At 44.8% G+C, this 21,926-nt stretch overlaps 2 protein-coding genes and 3 non-coding genes across 7 annotated transcripts; 3 read left to right on the top strand and 2 right to left on the bottom strand.

Moving 5' to 3' along the window:
• Nucleotides 1-1,622: 1,622 nt before the first annotated feature.
• Nucleotides 1,623-6,280, bottom strand: tmem179ba (transmembrane protein 179Ba). 3 transcript variants are annotated; one of them, XM_030120958.1, is made up of 5 exons: nucleotides 6,149-6,280; nucleotides 5,082-5,278; nucleotides 4,864-5,001; nucleotides 3,975-4,053; nucleotides 1,623-3,619 (listed from the first exon to the last, which is right to left on the bottom strand). In XM_030120958.1, the coding sequence occupies exons 1-5, from the start codon at nucleotides 6,242-6,244 to the stop codon at nucleotides 3,419-3,421; spliced, it is 711 nt and encodes a 236-aa protein (XP_029976818.1). In that variant the 5' UTR covers nucleotides 6,245-6,280; the 3' UTR covers nucleotides 1,623-3,418. The 3 variants fall into 3 exon arrangements, with proteins under 3 accessions (XP_029976818.1, XP_029976825.1, XP_029976832.1); XM_030120965.1 differs by lacking the exon at nucleotides 6,149-6,280 and adding an exon at nucleotides 6,024-6,138; XM_030120972.1 differs by lacking the exon at nucleotides 6,149-6,280 and adding an exon at nucleotides 5,972-6,085.
• Nucleotides 3,250-3,331, top strand: trnas-gcu (transfer RNA serine (anticodon GCU)). The gene has a single exon. It is a non-coding gene; the product is annotated as a tRNA-Ser (tRNA).
• Nucleotides 6,281-8,717: 2,437 nt separating the features above from the next.
• On the bottom strand, nucleotides 8,718-20,232 carry prox3 (prospero homeobox 3). Its single transcript, XM_030120924.1, has 7 exons — nucleotides 19,968-20,232; nucleotides 16,556-16,637; nucleotides 14,186-16,041; nucleotides 13,953-14,060; nucleotides 12,432-12,544; nucleotides 12,127-12,232; nucleotides 8,718-10,193 (listed from the first exon to the last, which is right to left on the bottom strand). The coding sequence occupies exons 3-7, from the start codon at nucleotides 16,037-16,039 to the stop codon at nucleotides 10,020-10,022; spliced, it is 2,355 nt and encodes a 784-aa protein (XP_029976784.1). The 5' UTR covers nucleotides 16,040-16,041; nucleotides 16,556-16,637; nucleotides 19,968-20,232; the 3' UTR covers nucleotides 8,718-10,019.
• On the top strand, nucleotides 11,269-11,342 carry trnai-aau (transfer RNA isoleucine (anticodon AAU)). Its single transcript has one exon. It is a non-coding gene; the product is annotated as a tRNA-Ile (tRNA).
• On the top strand, nucleotides 12,759-12,832 carry trnai-aau (transfer RNA isoleucine (anticodon AAU)). The gene has a single exon. It is a non-coding gene; the product is annotated as a tRNA-Ile (tRNA).
• Nucleotides 20,233-21,926: the final 1,694 nt, after the last annotated feature.

The following is a 21,926-nucleotide window of genomic DNA, read 5'->3' as shown; positions in this document are numbered from 1 at the left end:
AAAAAAAAAAGTTAAATATGCTTTTTTATTCTGTTTGTTGTGCTTTTTGCAGCTGTGAGATAACTGATGCAGAAGTCGACCCATTTTTTTAATGGAGGGATAATTTTTCTTTCAAAGTTTGTTTAAAAAAAAAAAAATTGCTTTGGCAATTTAAAATATAAAATGACTTTTATAAATGTAAAAACGCCCAATATTGCACCCATTTCAGGATATATCATTAAAAATAAAAATTTATGGGATGCTCCAATAAATAATAGTTTTATTTAAATCACAACAACCCATTTTTTTCACAGGTTAAAAATCTTTTGTAAGTCCTGATGATTCATGTGATTATACACTTAAAGCACAAGTGACATTAGCTGTCGCTTAAAGAAATCCTCATGCAGTAATTAACTGTTTAAACAGAGACTTTTAACTTAGAGCAAATGAGGAAGTTACTAAATCTGGTCACTTGCTCAATAAAATATATAATGCTGGAAAATTTGTTTAAAATCCCTGAAAATTTCATAATTTCAAAGGTAAATACTTGGATATTTTTAAAGGTTATGACCTGATTTAAAGGCTCAATATCTCAAAACATTTTATATACATAAGACATTGAACATAAATCTCCTTAAGGGGGTCAGAAAGTGGAAAAATATTCCTAAATAAAGGACTGATTTCACGTGGGATGACCCGGATGTGTCATAAACTACATGTTATTAGTGTCTCCCTCTCTTCCCTCCCAGGTCTCCTCCTCATCCCTGCTCCTCTTCCTCCGTCCCGCCCGCTCACAGCTGCTTGCTGAGCTTGCGGGCCTGCCTCTCCCTGGCCTCGAAGGCGGCCTTGGTGTCCATCAGCTCGTCCAGCTGCCGGCGGATGCGGGCCATGTCGAGCTGGGAGGCCTCGCACTGCTCCCTGAGGGCCGCCGACTCGGCCCGCAGCTGCGCGGTCGCCATGGAGAGCTGCTCGCTGCGCTCGCGGCACTGCGTCTGCATCCTCTTGGCGTCGCTCAGCAGGGACTCCACGCTCACCGCCACCGAGTCGCACTGGTCGACCGACATGTCCTACACACACACACACACATAGGCCTTCAAACATCCTGTTGAAGAGCTCTCATTGATCTAAATGTGAGATTTAAGGACTTTTTCGTGGCACTTTGTGTGGCTTGGCAGCAGAGAGCAGCTCCACTGCCAGAACAGCAGCTAAAGTGAATCAATAGCTGGCTGTCAGACGTCCAGCGCAGATCAACAGGTTTAAAACAGAACGTTTGATCTCTGGAGAGTGAAGTAGCTTAAAGAGGCTTTTGGTGGCTTAGCTGGGTCTGCAGCGTCCACCGCTCTCCTACCGCCGATCCCTCGCTCTCCCGTGGCATTTTTTTGCACATTTATTCCCCCTTGATCGGCCACCGGACAGTGGCAGTGACGGCGTCTCACCATGGGCTCCAAAGTCAGATTGATCTCCAGTCGTCTGGTCCTCCTCTGAGACGCGAGTTCAGGGCAGTGCTCCTTCTCCAGACTGAGCGCTCTTTTCCTCCGCTGCAGATTTCCTGTGTGTAAACAAGGAAAAGTCAGTTGCACAAAAACCCCTTCCTCCACCGTAGACCATGTCGGATGTGGACTCACAAGATTTCCACCCCCCACTTTTACTTTCTTGGCTTCTCCGTCCCCATCGATGCTCCTCTGTCCGGTCCTGACTCTCCGTCTCTCGCTCTGAGGTGGACATAATCCTCAACCCCCGGGGCTCAGGTGAGGTTAGGTAATCCACAGAGATTAGACAGTTAAGAAAAGTGACAGGGAGCTGTGTGGGAACAGCACCACACATGCACAAGAAGTGTAGAGGGAACTCAAGAACAGTCAGGCTTGGCTGCTCCTCAGAAAAATCACAAAAATTTGCTCTATATTTTATGAAAAAGGTCAGATGATTTTCAACACTTAGATGTGATAAAATAGTGCATAAAAACCATTTATTACACAAGAATAATCCAGTGGATCACACATTTATTGAAATTAAGAGACATTGCAAAAGAACATAGCAGTGACAATCACAACAAACACAAATACTGCACTGCTGTTGTGTCAGATGTATCACACTAACACAAACTCTAGAACAGACTGAATTTCAGAGCCTATACACAGAGTTACAATCCAGACATTAACCTATGTCTGTCTTAGCTTTAACTACTCCGACGACAAATATCCTAACATGTTAAAAATCTGTGGAACGTTTGACAGGTTCAGCTGCATTTCTGTCAAACTCTGCAGTGACGTGACTCTCAGGTCATTTTCCTGGCAGTTTGTTTATTTAACCTTCAAATCGTGAGGAATTCTGATAGAATTATGCTTTTTTGGGGTATAAATCTATAAATAATTTATTTAAAAACACATTTTTGAGATAACAATTTGTTGGTGCAATGGAGAATAATCAAAGTGATGAAAATGTGCTTCAGTAACCAGGAGACGATGCATGACTGGATATTTAAAATTAAAACAAGCATAAAAGGTGTTTTTTTGTTTCCAATAAATCACAACAGCTGTTTGTGTCTTATACTGAGAGTCAAAGATAAGGAAACACATTTTTGAACACATTTCAAATCACATCTCTCACAAACAATCCTGCTTTCGACCAGCAGAGGGAGACATTGTACAACACAAAACTCACAGTGAGCTGACTGTTTGTTGTCATATGAATAGTTTCAGTACTGTAAAACCAAATGGAGGGCATGTTTTGACCTTTATCTGGTTTCTGAATTTCCTGAAAAGGTGTCAGATGATAAACACCTCAGAGAACAGAGACAGTTAGTGTGAGATGTGTTTTTGTTTTTGGCAGGAAGACGATCGCACCGACAAACACGGGATGGGATCATCAAATTAAATAGTCCATCATAAATAAAGAATATAAAGGTGTCAGTGAAAATTTGGACGGCACACACACACACACACCCACACAGAAAAAAAAGGTTTAAAAAAATTCCTCTGCAGCTGCTGAGGCATAAAAGCTTCTTTTTTTTTCTCCATAAATGTTAATAATCCAGAAAATGTCTCATGTGACTACTGAAAAAGGAATGCCTATAAAAAAGAAAAACATGCTCTCATTTATTTGTGTAAACACTTTCTCAGGATAGAAATCCTCAGTCAGCTGAAACGGCCTTTAGGATGATTCATGTGGAAAATGGGTGAGTGAAGACATGAATGTCTGGATTACAGGTTGAACCGGTTTTCCAGCGGACGCACGCCGCCGCTGCGGAGCCCCACAGGCACTGACAAGCGTGACGAGGTGGCCGAGTGGTTAAGGCGATGGACTGCTAATCCATTGTGCTCTGCACGCGTGGGTTCGAATCCCATCCTCGTCGAGGCAAGGCACTTCTATTGCATCCTGCGCGCGCTCACTTAGTTCGCCATTTTCCACATGATCATGTTAAAAGCTCTCCCCCCCTCTCTCACTGCGGTCTGACGGGGCGGTTGAAGAACGGCTCCGTCTCTGCAGCTGTCACGCCGGGATCGCCGAACAGCCCGCCGGCCGGGCCCCCGTAGCCCCCGTAACCCCCCACGATGGCCTTGGCCCCTGAGCTCTCGCGCCGCTGGAAGATCACCAGAGCGCCGATGATGATCCAGAAGAAGAAATTGACCCACGCCGCAGTCTGAGGAGGGAAACGCAGAGAACAAGATGTTATCTAATCTGTCCGGACTGTTTACTACTGACTGAACTGAAAGACTCGATCTGCAGGGACTGGTCAGAGTTCACTGCTGCTGAGGGGCGTGTCCTGTGGAAACACAGCGCCACCAGTTTCTGAGGACGTCGTTCAAACCCATGACCTGCCGTTGTTATCAATACCTAACTGTGCACAACCTCAACTGCAAGAAAACGCTGCATCAAGTCGAGACTGTCAAATGAAATCTAAGAAATACAACCTATCATCTTAACTACAGTCTGAAGCATCTCATTCACCGGTGTTTATCCCTCTGTGGTCCCGAAACCAGGAATCAGACACTGACCTCCGCTTTGTGCAGACTGTTGTAGAACCTGGCTCCTTTCAGCGGACTGGCCCACGTTTTAGTCTGGGCGTCTTCACAGCTTGAAAAACACAAACAGGATGAATGAGAATCTGTCACAACTGCTTTAAATCGTTATGAAATAGCAGGAAAGGAAATTGCAGTTAAGTTTTAAATGAAGACATACGACTGTCTGAATCGGCGTTTTCACCAATGACCCGTTAAATCGGGATCAGGGATGAGCATGTCTGATCAGAAGAGCCACAAAAATGTCATCCAGCGTGCCAGAGCGACAAATTCTAACAGGCGATTTAACAATGGGGCAATCAAAATGTCTGTTTTCTGTTTTTTTTAAAGCTTTAAATGCTTTTTCTCTCACACTGACGACACATTCAGAGAGAAAGGAACAGCAGTCATGGGACCCATTTTCAATGTTTTTGGTTTTGCTTCCCCAAACGGAGCTTTTCTGAACACTGCAGCTTAAAATTCACACTTTTTCTAAATACAGTTTTTATCAAACAAATGTCACAAAACTGATGTCGACCAATACTACAACTTCCCAGTGACAATCGTCAGGACTGCTGGAGGCACTGAATGAATTTAAAGATGCTCGTGGTTTTGTTGAAACAAGAGGTGGCTGCTCACTGCGGTCTCGGCTTTCACCTTTCCTTTCAGCATCTCTTTATCTAATTTCATGTTTCTTCTTTGAAAGTTGCGGATGGCAAATGAAAAACCCCCACATAAAAAGGTCAAAAGCAGGCCGAACGGATCATGTGACGTTAGAAGCCCGCTGAGCCTCGGATGTTGTTTTTAGATGAGCTTGCGACTTGTTTGCGAGCAGGCCCGGGCGCGCACGGCCCGCCGAGCAGGTCTGCGTCCGCGCCGGCCCCACCTGGTGACGTTGGGGACGTGCTGCACGACGGAGCCGCAGAGCTGGTCGCGTCCGATCTTCAGCATGCACCCGGTGATGAGCAGGAAGAACAGGAAGACGCCGCATATGACCAGGATCAGATTCATCCACGGGCGCTCCCTGTTGGGAAGCAGGGACAAACAAGAGGGATTTTGTTGATTTCGCCTCACTTTGTGGTCATTTTAACTACACCCGCTTACCTTCTGATGTCCCCGTCTATGCAGAAGGAGTAGGCCCAGTACAGCGACAGGGAGAAGCACACCACCGCCACCATGACGGATATGGCCGACACAAAGTAGCAGAGCGAGGAGGAGCTGGGCGACTGGATCTCGATGGCGTTTGCAGATTCATTGTAGCGGATGAGTCCGTACAGCATGCACAGGCCTCCGAAATTACCCTGGAAAAGACGGAGATCGACAAAGAGGGAGAAAGTTAGAGGACTTGACGTGAAGCGGAACCAACAGAGTCAAACAGCGTTTTGGTTTTCTCGGGAAAACACAGCTGAAGGGTGGAAACACCACGTTGACTGCAGCATCTGACTTCTATAAAGAGAGAGCAGGGGGATGGACTGGGCACGAGGAGCGAATGGGTCACGTGACAAGAGCAGCATTTTTACATAGTATTTCCATGCATAATAAACTGTTTTTTTTACAGTTTAATCTTTACCTTTAGCTCACAGCGTTAAAAGAGTATGAAGTTATTAACAAACACGTGTTGTTTGGTCAAAAACACTAAACTTTCAGCAGCTTGCACGTTTTATTAAACCAAACTAAAAAAAAATGTTAATGGCGGGAAAATGGGCATCATTTAGGGCAAATAGTGATTAAAAAAATGACACCTGAGCTTTCCACTCCTTATAAAGACCGAGAGGCTGGTGGGTGTTTTCTTTCTCTAACTTTCGATTTGAAAGAGCACTTCTCAATCTCAGCTCGTGCTCGAGTTCCACCTTTTTGTGGTGATACAACTCAGTAAATAAGTCATTTGGAGAGCAGTTTCACACTTTTCTCAACTGTTACAAAGAAATGGCACGTGACAGTGTCACTTTTAAAAAAATATATGTCGCGTAAAAACATTTACTTGTTCTTCTTACCCGTGATTAAGTCGGTGTTTTTAGGATAAAAAGCGCATTAAAAACAACCTACTTTTGACACGCGCACGCAACACATTCAAAAAAGTTAGTCCACCCGGAAGACACTGAGGACAGGCTCGCGACGTTGTCAGGGCGCAGGCAGATGTTGCCAGATGTGGCGGGGCTGATCCGGGTCACCTGGACGATGGTGAGAGACGCGGCGGTGATGATCCCGCAGACGAAGCAGCAGGCGTACAGGCCGAACTCCAGCAGCAGCAGCCCCGTCAGCGCCATCCTCCTCCAGCCGCCGCGGTCCCGTCTGCACCGGGAGGAAGCAGCGCGCGTTAAAACCCCGCAAGTTACGAGGCGCGCCGCATCCTCCGACACGCTTCATAATAAAGGGCCATCTCTGAGGAACTTAATCTTCCCTCTTTCCTCCCACAGTCCAGAAACATCAACGGCTGATCGTAAATTGCCCACAGGCATGAATGATAGGGTTTGTAAATTCTCTTTCGGTTTTTGAACTCACAAACATAACACTGATTATTTAAAGCCATGTTGACTTTTTCCTGCCTACATTTCAGTTCAAATGTCTGCATTTTTGACACCTCACATTCTTCAAACTCTTTCAATAGTTCTGAGAACTCATAGATAAGTTTTCTACTGCAGATGTAGGTATTTTTCGTGATTTAAAAGTGATCAAGTTTCATCACTGAGGAGTACGTGCCAAGGCTTCCTGTGTGTATTTGAAAAAATAAAAGTCAATGAAAAGACTAATTAATTGGAATTCTTTAGTAGATTCATTTAGTAAGAAATTAGTTGAGTTCGTGACTAAAAAGTGTGATAAGTCTAATCTTAATCAGTGTAATTACTGATGATTGAAGCTGTTGATAATACTTGTCATAATGTTTTAATGTGCGTTAGAATGAAAGCAGCACCACAAGATGAATCATTAAAAGAGTTGTGCATCAATCGAGTGAAAACATCCTCTCACAACCTGTGTGTTGAAAAGTGGAGGTCCAGCACACCGATCAATCAGAAATCTATTAATATATAATGTATAATCTAAACAGCACTTGTCTTCAACAAAATATGCTTAATCTCAATGTTAATTTCATATACACTCAGACAGCAATGTAAAGTACAACTAATGATAAATCAGTAAAGATTTTAAGTTCTTTTTGGTATAGTTCAGTATTCACACACAGGTTTTCTCTATAAAGAATTTATGTTATTAAAGTCTTTGTAGTCTCACTTTACAGCTAAATCATTAGCAAATGACTGGATAAAAAAGGGCAAAATAGTTTGTGTTTTCTAATAAAGGAACAATTAAAAAAATAACACAATCTTATTGATTTTCAATTTGTATTTTGTTGCAAAAGCCTGTCATTGAAGGGAGCCCAGTGAAAAAGTTTGGAGTCCCTTATGTTTCTCTACTCACCTGCCAGTTCTCTCGGCAATAGGAAAGAGGGCCAAGCTGCTCTTCTGATGGCCGAAATGTTTGATTTCCCTGTGATGCTCTATCCTATACGAAAATCAACAATCCGTCTAACTCCCCGCTGAAAGACCCCCTTCTGAACTGGGTTTCAAAAACCTTCCTGCCTCTTTTGAGCCATGCCACTACTCTGCCACCTCCTATAAATGCGTAAATAATCACTTTCCGTGTGTCACAGTGCAGGACTGATGAACACGGACACTGTCTGTCACAGTCTGCAAATCGATTATCTGCAGATCAGCAGCTGCTCTCTTCAGATAACCCAGAAAGATAAAACCACAGGCTGTGGGAAGCAGCAGCAGCAGCAGCAGCAGCAGCAGCAGCAAAGCACCGTGCGCCGGCAAGAAAGCTACTTCACATTTCTTTTATTCAAATATTTAAACTTAGCGAGTATTTACACAATATCTTGCGTTGTGTAGGCCTGGAACATATTCTTTTTGTCTGCGTGTGTGTGTAAGGCTGCAAGAGGGAGCGTTTTCCCAGAGTGCTTAATCAAACCTTGTGACTCACATCATATGACCTTGTCATTCATACATATGTGAAAAAGTTTTCAGATCTTTCAAATTCATTTCTGAAATAGAAACGCTGTCATTCATAAAAAAAAAATACACTTACTATTACTGACAAATATCCTCTGTTAAATCATTCAAATATATCACCGTATACCGTCAGATTAAATCAAATAAAGCACTTTTTTCATTACTGTGATGACTGCAAGTAGTGCAACTCCTTCCATTAGATCAAGCAGTCTCTTTCCAGATGCAGTTTGACTCCCAAGCAGTGAGAATGTCCCACTAGAAGAGGTTTGCATGTTTCCCCTGTGCATGCATGGGTTTTTATTCGGGCAGTTTGGCTTCCTCTCACCGTCCTAAAACAGAACAGACACCACAATGTCTTCCTAACCGATCTACACGTTTATGTTTAACATATGTCTCAAACTCAGAATTCAAACTGCTTTTAAAGTGGAACATGGATCTTCATTTACTCATGCGAAAAGACTCGCAAACCGGAAAGAAACGAGGAAACACGACAAAGAAACTGTGTGTGTGTGTGTGTGTGTGTGTGAGGCCCACTCAGGTGGTTAGACTTAGTCCCGGGCTGAGCCTCTTACAAAACCATCATCTGAGCACTTAGTGTCAGTGTGACTGTGTGTATATGTGTCACTGTGGTAGTCATGTTAGATTAAAGGCTTAAAACATGGTGGCATTAGTGCTGGCTGCCGGCCGTGCGTGTGTGTGTGTGTGAGCAGATATTCAAACGTCACGACACAGGAGCAGTATCACTTTAATTCGCTGATAATTTTTAACATCAAAGTCCAGTCAAGTTGGAATGAGGCACAGATCTACAGTGAAGAATACAATATGTACACTATAAAAAGAGAACCCAGCCAGATCAAACGTAACAGAGTACAATACAAAATGCAAATCTAGGAAACATGCACTTGAAAACACATCACAAATAGTTGCGGGTTGTCATTTTTCATGATGAGGAACCCACCCCTGTAATTAGTTAAAAGAGTGGTGATATACAGCAGATGCAGTGAACGTTTCCTCGATGTGCTCAGAAAACTGATATATTTGTGCAAGTGGCCTATTTAGTTCTGCGTTACAATAAAAGAATACAAAAAAGTAAATATGTCAACAATAAAGAGTAACATCCAAGAAACAACATAACACTAGTTTTAAAATTTCAATATATTGTCCCTCTGGAGAGAATCATAATTACACTTTGATTACTTTTCAGCCGTCATGTACAAAAGCGATCAATTCAAGACCAAACAGAGAGGTTGATGTACAAGCAAAAGTAACCCACTGACCAGATCGATGTCCGTATCTTTTTTTAAATCTTACAGTAAACCTAATAAATGCGTAGTTGTGCAACGTTACTAACATGTGAACCAGCCTGGCTCGTCGAGTGGATCTCATGATGTCGGAAAGCAGTTACCAGATGTCACCACACACAAGGCAACGACGAAAGAAAGGTCATTTCTAACAGTCATGACTGAATCGGGTCTATTGTGCTTTAGTTCTCTGGTTTTTACTCCATGCAAAGCGGCTATGAGGCGACCCTGTGTTTATAACTATCTCATTTGTCATCTGTCTGAAGGTGTGATATATGACTGTGGGGTCGACTCCCTTTTTACAAATGTGAAAATGCCGAAATGCCACCGCCACACAGCGCCCTGTATCACTGCATGACATGATTGTGGGTGAAACAGTCCAGGCCGGCAGCTCCTGATCGCATGATGGTTTTGTCCAGCGTGTGTGGAGGCAGAGCGATCGCACCGGTCAGATGACTGCTGAGGAATGTTTTTAGAGGGAATTCCTGTCCTGTCCGTTTCAATTCAATGGTCACGTTCCTCCATAAGTGCAGTCACAAGACTCTGATCGCTGCACTCAGCATGTTGTTGAGTGTGTGTAAGTGTGTTGATTTGAGTGTGTGTGTGTTTGCTTCTTCTTCTTCTTTTGTCTCACTGCTTTCAGCCTAATAAATTTCCCGTTCTTTGAGTAAAGTAGAATCTGGGTTTGCATCGGTGCATCCGCGTGCATGAGCCAGACGAAGTCGGCTCGGAAATCAGCCAACTGGACAGCCGGGCAGCCTGAACGCGTCTGGTAAAGGACTGTCCAGCTTACAGATGATTTTATAGATCCCTTTCTTCCAGCAGGGGTCGCTGTCTCTCCCAGTCCAGATGGCTGAGTAGAACTCTCTGAGAGCCACCTCTGACACCTCGATGAACCTCTCTGGAACCTGCAACACAGAGACAGAAGCTGACTGCAACCACTAGTAAGTAAAACTAAATAAAATGAGTTATTTTTAATGGAAAAGAAATGCATTTTTAAACAGTGCTGTGTCATTCTGCAGGGGATTGGGCTGGTTCAGGCCCCCGACGCCGGAAGCTTCTGAGCAGAAAGCCTTGTAACTCATGCTAAGAATAAAGTATTATTCCACAAGTGGGACGACTGTTATTCAAAAAATCATCACAGCTGTGACTGCAGGCACAAGGCTGCAGGCCGAGAATCAAAAATAACAACAGCCAACAGCACAATAGCACAACCTCGAGCGTGTTATTGCTTTTATGTGGCAGCTACACAAACACTATTCATAGATCGACAGGAATAAATAAATACGCCTCGGTATATGAAAAATAAGATTTATTTGTTTAATTGCTTTCTCTGTCTCCATAAACCCTCAGAGTTAGCTGCTATGAGTGTCTTAGGGACAATCGAAAGGTGTCCCTGAGGTGTGAAACAGGAAATCAGCACTTGGATAGTCTTTCCTCCAATCAGATGTAACTACTACATGAACCAATATCACACAAATTACTCACAATCTGCAACAGGAAAAAAAAAAAAAAAGCTTCACAGTTTTAATTAGCATATCGGCCATAACTGTTTCAATCTTGCAGTTAAATAAACCTGAGGCTCCTGCGGGCGCGCGCTGCTGAGCAGCGAATAGCTCTGCAGCCTTCATTGGAGGAACATTACAGCACGCCATTACGTGGAGAGAGCGCCCACACAGGTGCGCTCACTCATTATTCAGCCTCTTTAGAAAGGCGCGCGCTGTCTTTAGTGGGTCCGTACTTCGGCTGGTCGCATTATCGCACCTGTTCCCACAAAGCTCTGCAGGTGGCCGGTAGCTACAGTCAGGACACAGGCGGAGGGGAGGGACCGACGCAGGGCTGAGGAACTTTAACATAAAAACGTCTAGAGTCTGGGAATTTACGCCTTTATTCTCGATAACTTCATTACGGAGAACGTTATGTATAATTGATAAGTAGAATAGGCTCCGCCCACAATTGATGCTCTATTAGTGGTCTGTGTATGGCCGGTTAGCTCAGTTGGTTAGAGCGTGGTGCTAATAACGCCAAGGTCGCGGGTTCGATCCCCGTACGGGCCACTTGACTTTTGAACACTCGTCACAAAGAGACCTTTGTACATCCGAATGACTGAACCTTCATTTGCAAAGGAAGCAACACATTTCAGACCACTTTACACTGACTACAGTATTTATCAATTAATGCCAGACGGCAACATTTGAAACAGATTCACACGAAGATCAATAATACAGTAACTCAATAAATGTTGATTATTCTAAAGTGTAATTAGTTTCACGACTCATTATAGCCACTACAAAATGCAAATTAAGTACAAGAGATAATAAATTTTCTGTTACTAAATCTGTAGCATTAGCCTAAATATAAAGTTAGGAGCAATTCTGCAGATATTTGTATTTAATAATCTTTATATTCACTATGCTGCCTAAAGTTTGAACATTTTCACATTTTGCTTATATTTGCAACTTTCAGACAATACTAAAAAGTATGGGACTTATTTTTTCCATGTGATTAACACAAAAGTGCAGAAACTAAAACAGCGAACTCAACTAGTCCTCTAATTAGCCAACTTTTGCACAGCTAACTCTTTTGGAAGATTCTCTTTATTTGGGTTATAAACTCTGAGTGTTCCATAATAATGTGTGAACTCCTTCAGAGGTGTTTTCGTTGAAAAGTTGTTGGCAATTGATAACAATAAAAACGTAGCAAGTCCGTTATTACAGATCAATTTCATCATGAATGTTTAGTGATTTTACTGAGCAGTTATAACTCATTCTATTGGGTTGCGGATTGTTCAGACAATTGACTACATTTGGACCGAAATGACAGTAAAACACATCTTCTCACCTGGTAGATGTTACTCTTGTTGTAGTGCATGTTCAGTATGCGGTAAAGCTCTGTATCGCGGCCCACTCGCAGCTGACTCTCTCGGTTCAGACGAGGTGCACCATCACTGGGTAACACACACACACACACACACACAAATAGAAGGATAATTTTTAAACTGAACCATGATGTAAAAGAAAACTGTGTAAACTGGTTTATTATTTGACAAACCACAAACAGAATTTCTAAGGCTGACGGATCACGGGTAACAAGTGACCGTCAGGCAGGAATTCACAATGCAGAGACCAAAGCCAACCCAAACGGACCGGGTGAGAGCCTCGCGGACAGCCTGGCGTGCAAATCGCTCCATCTGGATGTAGAAGAACTCTCTGAAGTTGCTGAACCATTTAATCATCTGGGAGGTCACACAGCGGTTGAACTGGATGGCGGCCGGCCGGAGAGAAAGCCAGCAGGTGTGGGCAATAAGAGAAGAGAAGATTTCAGTGAGCAGTCATGATTGCATACTAAGACGGCGAGAAATCACTTAGATAAAAGCAGAATATTCAGAATAAGTGAAATTATTATATGAAGCTAAGCAAGCGGGTGGTGTAAGCTCCGCCCACAATCCACCCCCTCCAGTGATCATTGCACATGGCCGGTTAGCTCAGTTGGTTAGAGCGTGGTGCTAATAACGCCAAGGTCGCGGGTTCGATCCCCGTACGGGCCAAGCTTCATTATTTGTGGTGGCACACTTTCCATTTGTATGAATGCAGAATCTCACAAATACAGAAAACATCAAGTTATGTCGAGGTAGTGGTTCAGTTGATATAATGTGGACCAGGATACACACTCAGTACTCGCCACTTGTGCTCTGACCCTTAAGGGCACACACTGTGCAATCCAAACAGGAAAACCTAAAAGTGATCCTTCTTAATTTGTGCCTTTTTCTTCTCTACTTCCACATTGTTTGATAAATCCACCGTCCATTCCATGTGATCAGTGCTGACATGCGTCTACCATTAAAACGTGGAGTCAGATCTAAGCTGCCGAACGACTGGATGAGCCGAGCTGTGTCCTCTCCAGCAGAGGGAACACTTGGTCTTCTTTCTTCAGGGCCATGAAAATCAGTTTCACCACAGCAGCATTGATTTAGCGATTTCACCATTTTTGGTTTAAATGTCACAAAATGGATGGTTGATCAATTCTTTCCATAAGATACATTAAACAGTGGATGAATGTGGATGACACCGTATTCATATCCGAGGTGTCTTTCTTAAACACCTCAGATTGTTAAATCATGCAGAAAACAGTGTAAAAAAATATTGAGTGAGTAGATTTAATTGAACCTCTTTTTTTGCAAGTGCATGTGGTGAAATGTATTTAAAGTATTTAAGTAGTCGCCTTGTAATTAATACCCCCTGGTTGAATTCCCATTTCTCTGTCAAAACAACACGTTCAATTAATATTGTCTCTGCAGTCCAGTGCTCCTCAGTTTTTTTTCACTGTAGTTAAATCTTATATGCATTTTCTGAATTTTTACATAATTCCAAGGGAAAAAAAATCATACATACACAAAGTGATTTCCTGGATATCATGTATATTTAAAAAAAAAATCAATATTTAAATGAACAAAACTTAAAAAAAAAAAAGATCTACAATCAATAAAAAAATGTAATTCCTAAAAGCTGAAGATATGTCATAATTTATAATGTTCAAAACAAAAAAGATTATTTTTTTGTATGCTTGGTTTAACTATTCGAAAACTTTGAACACTGGCTCATGTATATTTTGGATATTTTTCAGGGAAAACCTGCTGTTTCAGGGACACACTGATGAGGAACACACACCTTGACATCGGGAAAGTAGGTTTTCAGCGTGTTGGAGCTGGGGTAGCGCGTGTAGAAGAACATGAGCTTGGCTTTCTTCAGGTGACATGGAGACAAGCCCTCCTGGGTGTATGGAGCAGTCAAGGAGATACATGTTCCCTTTTAAACACACACACACACACACACACACACACACACACACACACACACACACACACACACACACACCTCAGTCGTTTTAAATAAAAGGATATCCCTCCAGCCGTCAGGTACAGCTCTCCTCCATCCATCCCTCCGACTCCTCGCATGCCCCCGTCTCCTCTCACCCCCCTCTCCCTGCCGCCGTGCGCGTGGCGCGCGAGCGACGGGTCCAGGTGGCCGAGCAGGGGCAGCGGGGGGAAGGACGGGTGCGACGAGAACTCCAGGAAGGGGTCGGCGTTCAGGTAGTCCTTGCGGGACGGGGGGAGGTGAGGGAGCTGGGGGTGGTGGAGCGAGCGCGAGAAGAGCTGCTGCATGGAGTAGTGGAGCAGCGGGAGGGGGAGCGGCGGGGGCGGCGGCGGAGGGGGAGGGGGCGGCGCCGGGTAGGAGGACGAGGAGGACGAGGAGGAGGATGAAGACTGGTGGAAGGAGGAGGAGGAGGAGGAGGAGGGGTCCTTGGCTTGCGAGGCCGGGGGGAGGAGGGAGGGGTGGGAGAGAGGAGGGGGGCGGGGCAGAGAGGGGTGGTGCAGGGACAGGTTTGGGTGGGAGGGGTTGAGGTGGGCGGACAGAGGCGGGCCCAGGAGCTGGTACGCCTTCCGGGTGTCGGGTGACCTCTGGACGGTCAGCGGCATGGAGAGGTCGGTTGGGTCGGGGCGGTGCGGCGGCCCGGGCGGCAGGGCGCCGCCGTTGGTCATCTTGTGCTTCTCTCGGTCTCGCTCCTGCGCTCCGGCTTTCTCCTCCTTGCTCCTCGCCGCCTCCTCCTGCCGTCCTCTGGTCAGCAGCCCCACCCACACCCCGCCCCGGTCCTTCCCCCCGTCGTTCCCCGGATCCGACGGGAGGAAGGAGATGGCGTCGGAAGGGGAGGACGGCGTGAAATCCGTCATCTCCGTGTAGAGGCGGAGAACGCGGTCGATGACTCGGGCCACGGCGCTGCCCAGCTCCAGCTTCAGCGCCTGGGCGAACTTCTGGCCCCCCTCCTCGCCGTCATCCTCCAGCCCCGCATCCCAGTCTCCCCTCACCAGCCCGCCCGAGTCCAGCCACAACCCCGAGCCCTCCATCAGGCCATCGAAGTGCAGCCCCCCTCTCCTCCCCCTCTCCGCCCCCCTGTCCCTGTCTTTCTGCACCTCTTCTTTCTGCTTTTGGAAGTTCTCAAAAGTGGAGTCAGTGAGGAGGGAGAACGATTCCTTTTCTAGTTCCCTTCCGTCCATGTCCTCCTCGTCGTACATCACCTCGGTGATGTCCTCCTCCTCCATCATCCCGACGTCTCTCTCCACTCTGCCGCCGTCTCCACCGCCGTGCTTCCTCTTCTTTTCCTCCTCGGCGATGTGCTTCTCCCCGAAGGCCTTCCACACTTTCTCCTGCAGGGCCTTCAGTCTCTCCCTGGCCTCCTCCAGCTGCTCCTTCAGTTCCTCCCTCTCTCTCCTCCTCCCTTCCCTCCCTGCCTCACGCCTCTTCCCCACCTCCTCATTCTCTCCGTCCTCCACCCTCTGTCGACTCTCCAGCTTCATCCTCTTCACTTTTAAGATATCCTGACTCCATTCGGCGGCGAGGGCGGCATCATTGCACCTCTTCTTCGCCCCCAGTAGGTCCTCCCCCTCCATCCCGCCCTCCTCTTCCCCTTCCCCCCTTTGCTCCCCATTCCTCTGTCCTTCGTCCTCCTCGAAGTTTCCATCCTCCAGGTGTCTGTGCATGTTGAGGTTTGCGTTAAGGAGCCCTCCGATCCTCCGGGATCCTCCGCCCGGCTGGAGGAGATGATGGATGAGCGGGAAGCCGGGGGGCCGAAAGGGAGGGGTGGGCCGGCCGGAGCTCCCCTGAGGATGAACTCCCGGGAGGTCTGTGGAGTTTAGAGCGGGACCAAAAGTGTGTATCTGGGCAGCGGAGTCATCGAAAAGGTCTGTGGGCGAATCCATGGCTGTGGAGAAAAAGAGAGGGTGGGGAGGAGGTGGGAACATTTATGTGAAAGAAAATTCACACCGACGAAAGAATCAGAGAAGAGCAGATGCATTCACTGTACACTAATTAAAAGTCTTAATAAATCACTTTTAAGTTTTTTTTTTTCAATCAAAATCAGAATGTTTCATTGTCATGGTAGCAGAAACCATTTGAAGCTGCAGTCCTCATTTCGTAATTAAATACAGTGAAAAAATAAATAGAATACAGCAAAAAAAAAAAGTATCTAAAGAACAATATACCCAAATATAAAAAAGGTGTTGAGGTTCCCATGAAAATTATTATAATTACTGAGTTACATAAATCTCAGGGACAGATATACAACTACGAAAATTTGTGCTATTTCATACTTGGATGACAAGGCCATTGAAGCTGATTTCAATACTCAATACCTCTGCACGGCCTTCGCAAATACACTGGAAGGAAATCAGACAAAGAGCTGATGCACACAGCGATGTGACATGATGTCGACTTACTTGGGCAGCAAAACAGGCCACTGGTCTATCGCGGGACGCAGCCACTTCCACGCTGATAGCAATGGAAAAGAGCAGTGAGGTCCTGAAAAACACAAGCAGTGGCAGCAGTGTTACGTCCAGCACAGTGGCCACATGCTTCTGTTGTTTGTCTTCCATGAAATCATTTCAATCAGTGCGATGGATTGATCCAAGATAGAAATAAAAAAAAGTAAAAATCTCTGCAATGTGTAATTGTTTTCGAAATACAGCAAATAAATTATAGAATGTCATACTATATTTCAATAGTATTTTGCCAATCCCTTTCATTAGGAGATCAATTTAATTTCAATACCTTGGTATGCTGGAAAAAAAAGATGAATATTTATTCTGGTCAGTTTAATCATTTTTTTTGTCTCACAAAATGTATTCAGTTTAGGTCTTTAAAAATCCTTCAATCAAACTGTGATTTAACTTTTTATTCGTCTATATTTTTAATGAGTGTCCTATAAAGGCTTAAGAGAACAGGTTTGGCAACAGCGAACATCTAATTCTGTGTGGTTATTAGATTGAGCTGACATTATCATCCTCTGCTTTCAAATACGACAGAAAGTGAAGCCGCGCGATGTTGAAAGACAGAGGGAAAGAGGATGTCAGGGCCAGGCTACGTGCAGCAGGAGCCCTGGGTGAACATCTGGCTCGTGATCTTTGTCACATATCGCCCTGCTCGCCTCGCGATGCCTTTCCTGTTGCTGTTGAATGAGCACTGTCTAAGAAAGCGCAATCGTGGCAGATAAGGATGACAAAACGGAGGAAAGCAACTGCGTTTGAATGTGGATCTTGGCATAAAGCACGGGGAAAAAAATATCGAGCCGTGGTTACTGGAATCCTCTGGTTATTAAAAACAATCCGTGTAATTTATACGTTCTCCTTACAATACCTGGAAAAGCTTGTAAAGTTGAGACTTTTAAATATTAAGCTCGCGAAACAGTCCATTTCTCGATTGAGATCAAAGATCAAAGCCACACATGCCTGTTCCCTTTTTTTTTGTGTAACCTCCACTCCCTCCTGATGCCCCTTTTTCCTTCCTCTCTATTTCTCTCTCATCCTCTCTTCCTCCTCTCTCTGTTATCAGTTCAGGCAGCTTGTTAAGCACTGTTTGATCAGAGTGTTTACTGTCAAACACACACACACACACACACGCACACGCGCACACACACACACACACACACACACACACACACACACAAACACTTTCACACAAAAGCGAACGAGGCTTGAGAGAGGGCTAACAATGGTCAATGGTCCTTGTGGAGTGAAATGGAGTGAGAGAGCAGCACATGTATGTGCATGCGTGTGTGTACGTGCGTGGTGTGTGTGTGTGTGTGTGTGTGTGTGTGTGTGTGTGTGTGTGTGGGAGTGTGTGCATGTGCGAGAGTGTGTGTGTGTGAACAGTAGTCCTACTTAGCTTTGATAACACCCCTAATCCACTTCAGATGGATACACTGGAGCTCAGCGAGCAGAAAGATGGACAGATGATAACTGGACAGATGTGAGGACAAACTGACAGTGGTGGACAGTAGGCGGAAAAAAAATACATACTTGCACAAAATGCACACAGAGAAGCAACTATGTGAACTGATGTTAAGTCATTTGACCACCAAATATTCAGACTGATAGATAGATAGATGGATGGATATGAGCATAGCCCCCCCAGAGGCAACATGAAGAGAATAATCCTCCTATAAATAGCTAAATATCAATTATTCAAATGCCCTCTCCTCTCTACTATAATACTGCCCAGATGGCAAGCCAACCAATGCGCTTATATCAGGGACAGATTAGCTTTTCAAAGCCAGTGGAAAGCTGCACAAAATATGAACACTAAGCAATGAAAATGAAAGCTATTAACCACTAGATTAGGCTTAGGAATGGTGCTCTTGGACTGTCGGAGCTGCCTCTGCACTGGGAAACTAAAAAGAGTGAAATGGATCTGAGACAAAAAAAAGACAAATTGCTGCTTGATGCCTTAGCGGTGCCAAACGAAAAGGCCCACAGGCCGAAATAGGTCACACAAAGGCTCAACTTTAGCCTGAGGGACGATCACGCAAAGTGTGAAAAGGAAGCAGGAAAGTTCAATTTTATAGTACAATAAGAAAAATCGAAATGGTTTGTAATTTAACTGGAGCCAGTACAGAGGAGAAAGCTCACTGTCTTACTGATGGAGAAGTGGCATTAGCATCAAGTCCATCCTGTGATGGTGAATTTGTGAAAACATGCTTTATGCTGCAGGAATAGGCTGCGCTGGGAACAGTAGCCTGCAGAGAAACATTGTGGAAGATGCAATTTTAGATCTTTCAGTCATATGGGGGGGGGGGGGGGGGGGGGGGGGGGGGTGAAATAATGACAGGACAAATCATCAGTTGTGTTTTGAGTGCAAAAAAATGCAAATGAAAAAAAAGACACACAATGAATTGAGGACACCTTCTGTTGAACATGCCACGGTATTTTCCACCAGGAGGAAGCATAAGATGACATAACGCTGAAATTCCAACTATTTTTCATTCTTTTTCAGGATATTTTTAAAAAGAAGGATTTTTATATAATACTCGAACTTCTTCACAACAAAAAACTAAGAGAAACATTTTAAATAGTTGTGATTAATAGTGCTAGCATACTGCTACAGTCCACTGGAGATCAAATTGGGCTAGAGGCGCTTTTGAACTGCAGTGAGTGACAGCCCTTATTTATGATGCATTTTCCATTAAGTGCCACTGAGCATGACTCTAAGAAGGCCAACAGGTTGCCACAGCATACACTGAATATCTTAAACATGAGCTTATCAGGACAAATTTACAAAAAAATTATTTTTTTTTTTTTTTTTGGGGGGGGGGGGGGGAATATAAGTAGATTATCATATACATGACGCATACAAATGTGTTATTTTTTAATACTATGCTACTCAAAAGAGGAACATTTCAGGAATAAATACAGAGTAGGATAAAACGAAACAATTATAATTATCTACATTATTTAAATTATTTATTATGCCACGTAATATCTATCTATCTATCTATCTATCTATCTATCTATCTATCTATCTATCTATCTATCTATCTATCTATCACGTGCACAGCTTAATGTAAAGTCACTTTGAATAATTTATATAACGTTTGAAGCCTCCGCGTGGCAACATCTGCCGGCTCTGCCACGCGAGAGGAATCCACATGCGCGCGCGCGCGCGCGCTGTCAGTTTCAACTGTGAGTGAGTGTACGTGCACGCACGGGCGCGCCCCCGCCGCGTCCTGTGACTAATTGGCAGCGGCGGTCTAATAATGTCGCAGTACGAACGAGAAGACAAAACAGGTAAAGAGACGGAGCTTCTGGAAACCAGCGTGAAGTTAAGAGAAAACAGAATAAAGAAAGATGAACTCACTGAACAGCGCGGCGCGCTCCAGCGGTGTCCGTCAGTCCAAGCGGCCGTGCCCGAGCGCTCGGTCTCGGCTGGGTGTCTCCAGCAGACACCGGACGGGCCTCGGACACCGGCAGCGCGGGCAGAGAGCGGCCAGCCAGCGGCGGCGGCGGCGGCGGGGCTCCGGCTGTTCTCCCGGCTCTCCTCCCCCTGCGCTCGGTAACTCTCTCAGTTCGACTCTCACTCATCAAACGCCTCCTCTTTACTCCAGTTGTGTGTCACCGTGCAGTTTTTTTGTTGTTTTGTGTGTGTGAGTGTGAGTGTGTGTGTGTGTGTGTGTGTGTGCTGCCCCCTCCCCTCCATCTATCCGCTGGCTGGCTGGCATCAACCTGACGCGCTGCTGCTGCCGGTGTGTGTGGAGAGGAGCGCGGTGGGCGGGCGCGCGGGACTGGAGAGCTGTCCACTTAACGGTCCGATCCCTCCCATGCTGGCATGACCCCCAGCATGCGCGCGCACTCACACAGACACACACGCGCGCGCGCCAATGATTCCTTTTCAATTAACTCATGAGTTTAACTTGGACAAGTTTTGAAATGTTTGACAGTTTTAGAATGTGTGACAGTTTTAGAATGTATCTACATTATGAAAAAAAAAATTAATAACAGTCACATAATAATGAAAGTATGTGCAGTAATTATTAAATATTAAGCTAATGTTTCATTCCTTCTGCCACAATATTTGAGTCCTGATCTCCCAGCAGCACATTTTCACAGATCACAAATGTTACTTTCAACACAAAAAAGTCTCCCAGTTGTTCATTAACAGCTTTATCTTTCACACAGGAGTCTTCTTTGTGAATCAGCAATGAAACTCAAACGGACCAGTTTACGATAATCCGCAGCCTCTCTGCTCAATGAAAGGATTATTCATTGAGTCATAGATAAAGTTAAATTGACTTTTCACTTCTGTTTTACTTAAGTTACTTAAATCTTTGATGACAAGTTTGGAGGAAGCCATGAGCTGTTAAACTTTTATACTCACTCTGAAACAAGTGTCCCATTATTCATTACACAACCCAAACTATGACTTACACTGCAGAAATGTGAAATATGTAATGAGTGTTTTAGGAAATTAAAAGCAACAAGAATGTAATTGATTATTATAGGATTGAAAAAAAAAAAAGCAACATAATCAACGTACTCTTGTTCGGTGTATGATAATGGACAATTTCGGGTTCATTTACTCTCACTGCGGTGCTCTAATGACAGAGACATTCTAATTTCAGGAAAACACGTCTGCCTGACTGGCCTCAGCGAGTTACCTGTTGCACAGTGTGCTGCTAATTTAAACCCTGTTCACATGATCTCAGCGTGAGGCCAGCGGCCAGTTTCCAGAGCAGAGTCCATTCCATTCACCGGCTTCCTTCACTTATCTCTCCGTGAGAATCTTTTTGTTGTTGTTGTTGTTGATGTTCTCATTTATTTGCTGCATCACCTGAGTAACGCGCCCCCCCCCCCCTTTCCCACTTAGCCTCCCCCTCCTCCTCCTCCTCCTCCTCCTCCTCCACTCCCTCTCTGTCTCATCTCATCCCGGTCTTTCTCCACTTCTGATTAAAAATGGTTATGCACTGAGTGAAAGGTCGCAGTTGTTATGGAAACAAGGCTGGTAACAAAAGCTGGACACATGGGTACAGAGGGAGAGAGAGAGGGGTGGGGGCAGAGAGAGAGAGAGAGAGAGGGGGGGGAGAAAGAGGGAGACGATTCTGAATAAACATAAACATGCGGAGAGGAGTGGAGGGCAGGAAAGAGAGAAAGCGGTCTGGATAAATAAAAACATATGTGGAGGGAGGAGGAATAGAGACGGCAAGGTCATGAAATGATGGCTCCATCTGCAATAATAAATAACAAAAGATAATGCTGGGTTTTTTGTCATTCTAGGAAGGCTGTTGAGGAACAAAGGTGTGTGCGTGTGTTTGGACCGAGT

Source organism: Salarias fasciatus, chromosome 3, assembly GCF_902148845.1.
Source record: "Salarias fasciatus chromosome 3, fSalaFa1.1, whole genome shotgun sequence".
NCBI classification, from domain to species: Eukaryota; Metazoa; Chordata; class Actinopteri; order Blenniiformes; family Blenniidae; genus Salarias; species Salarias fasciatus.
Note: the sequence above shows the minus strand (reverse complement) of the source record. Positions and strands in the feature narration are given on the sequence as shown.

Coding starts and splice junctions, on each gene's coding strand:
- tmem179ba (XM_030120958.1), bottom strand. CDS start 6,244: ATGGCGCTGACGGGGCTGCTGCTGCTGGAGTTCGGCCTGTACGCCTGC. Junction 4,054..4,863: donor CACGTCCCCAACGTCACCAG/GTGGGGCCGGCG, acceptor GTGTTTTTCAAG/CTGTGAAGACGCCCAGACTA. Junction 3,620..3,974: donor ACAGTCTGCACAAAGCGGAG/GTCAGTGTCTGA, acceptor TTCCCTCCTCAG/ACTGCGGCGTGGGTCAATTT.
- prox3 (XM_030120924.1), bottom strand. CDS start 16,039: ATGGATTCGCCCACAGACCTTTTCGATGACTCCGCTGCCCAGATACAC. Junction 12,233..12,431: donor GTCCGCGAGGCTCTCACCCG/GTCCGTTTGGGT, acceptor TGTGTTACCCAG/TGATGGTGCACCTCGTCTGA. Junction 10,194..12,126: donor ACAAGAGTAACATCTACCAG/GTGAGAAGATGT, acceptor TCTGTGTTGCAG/GTTCCAGAGAGGTTCATCGA.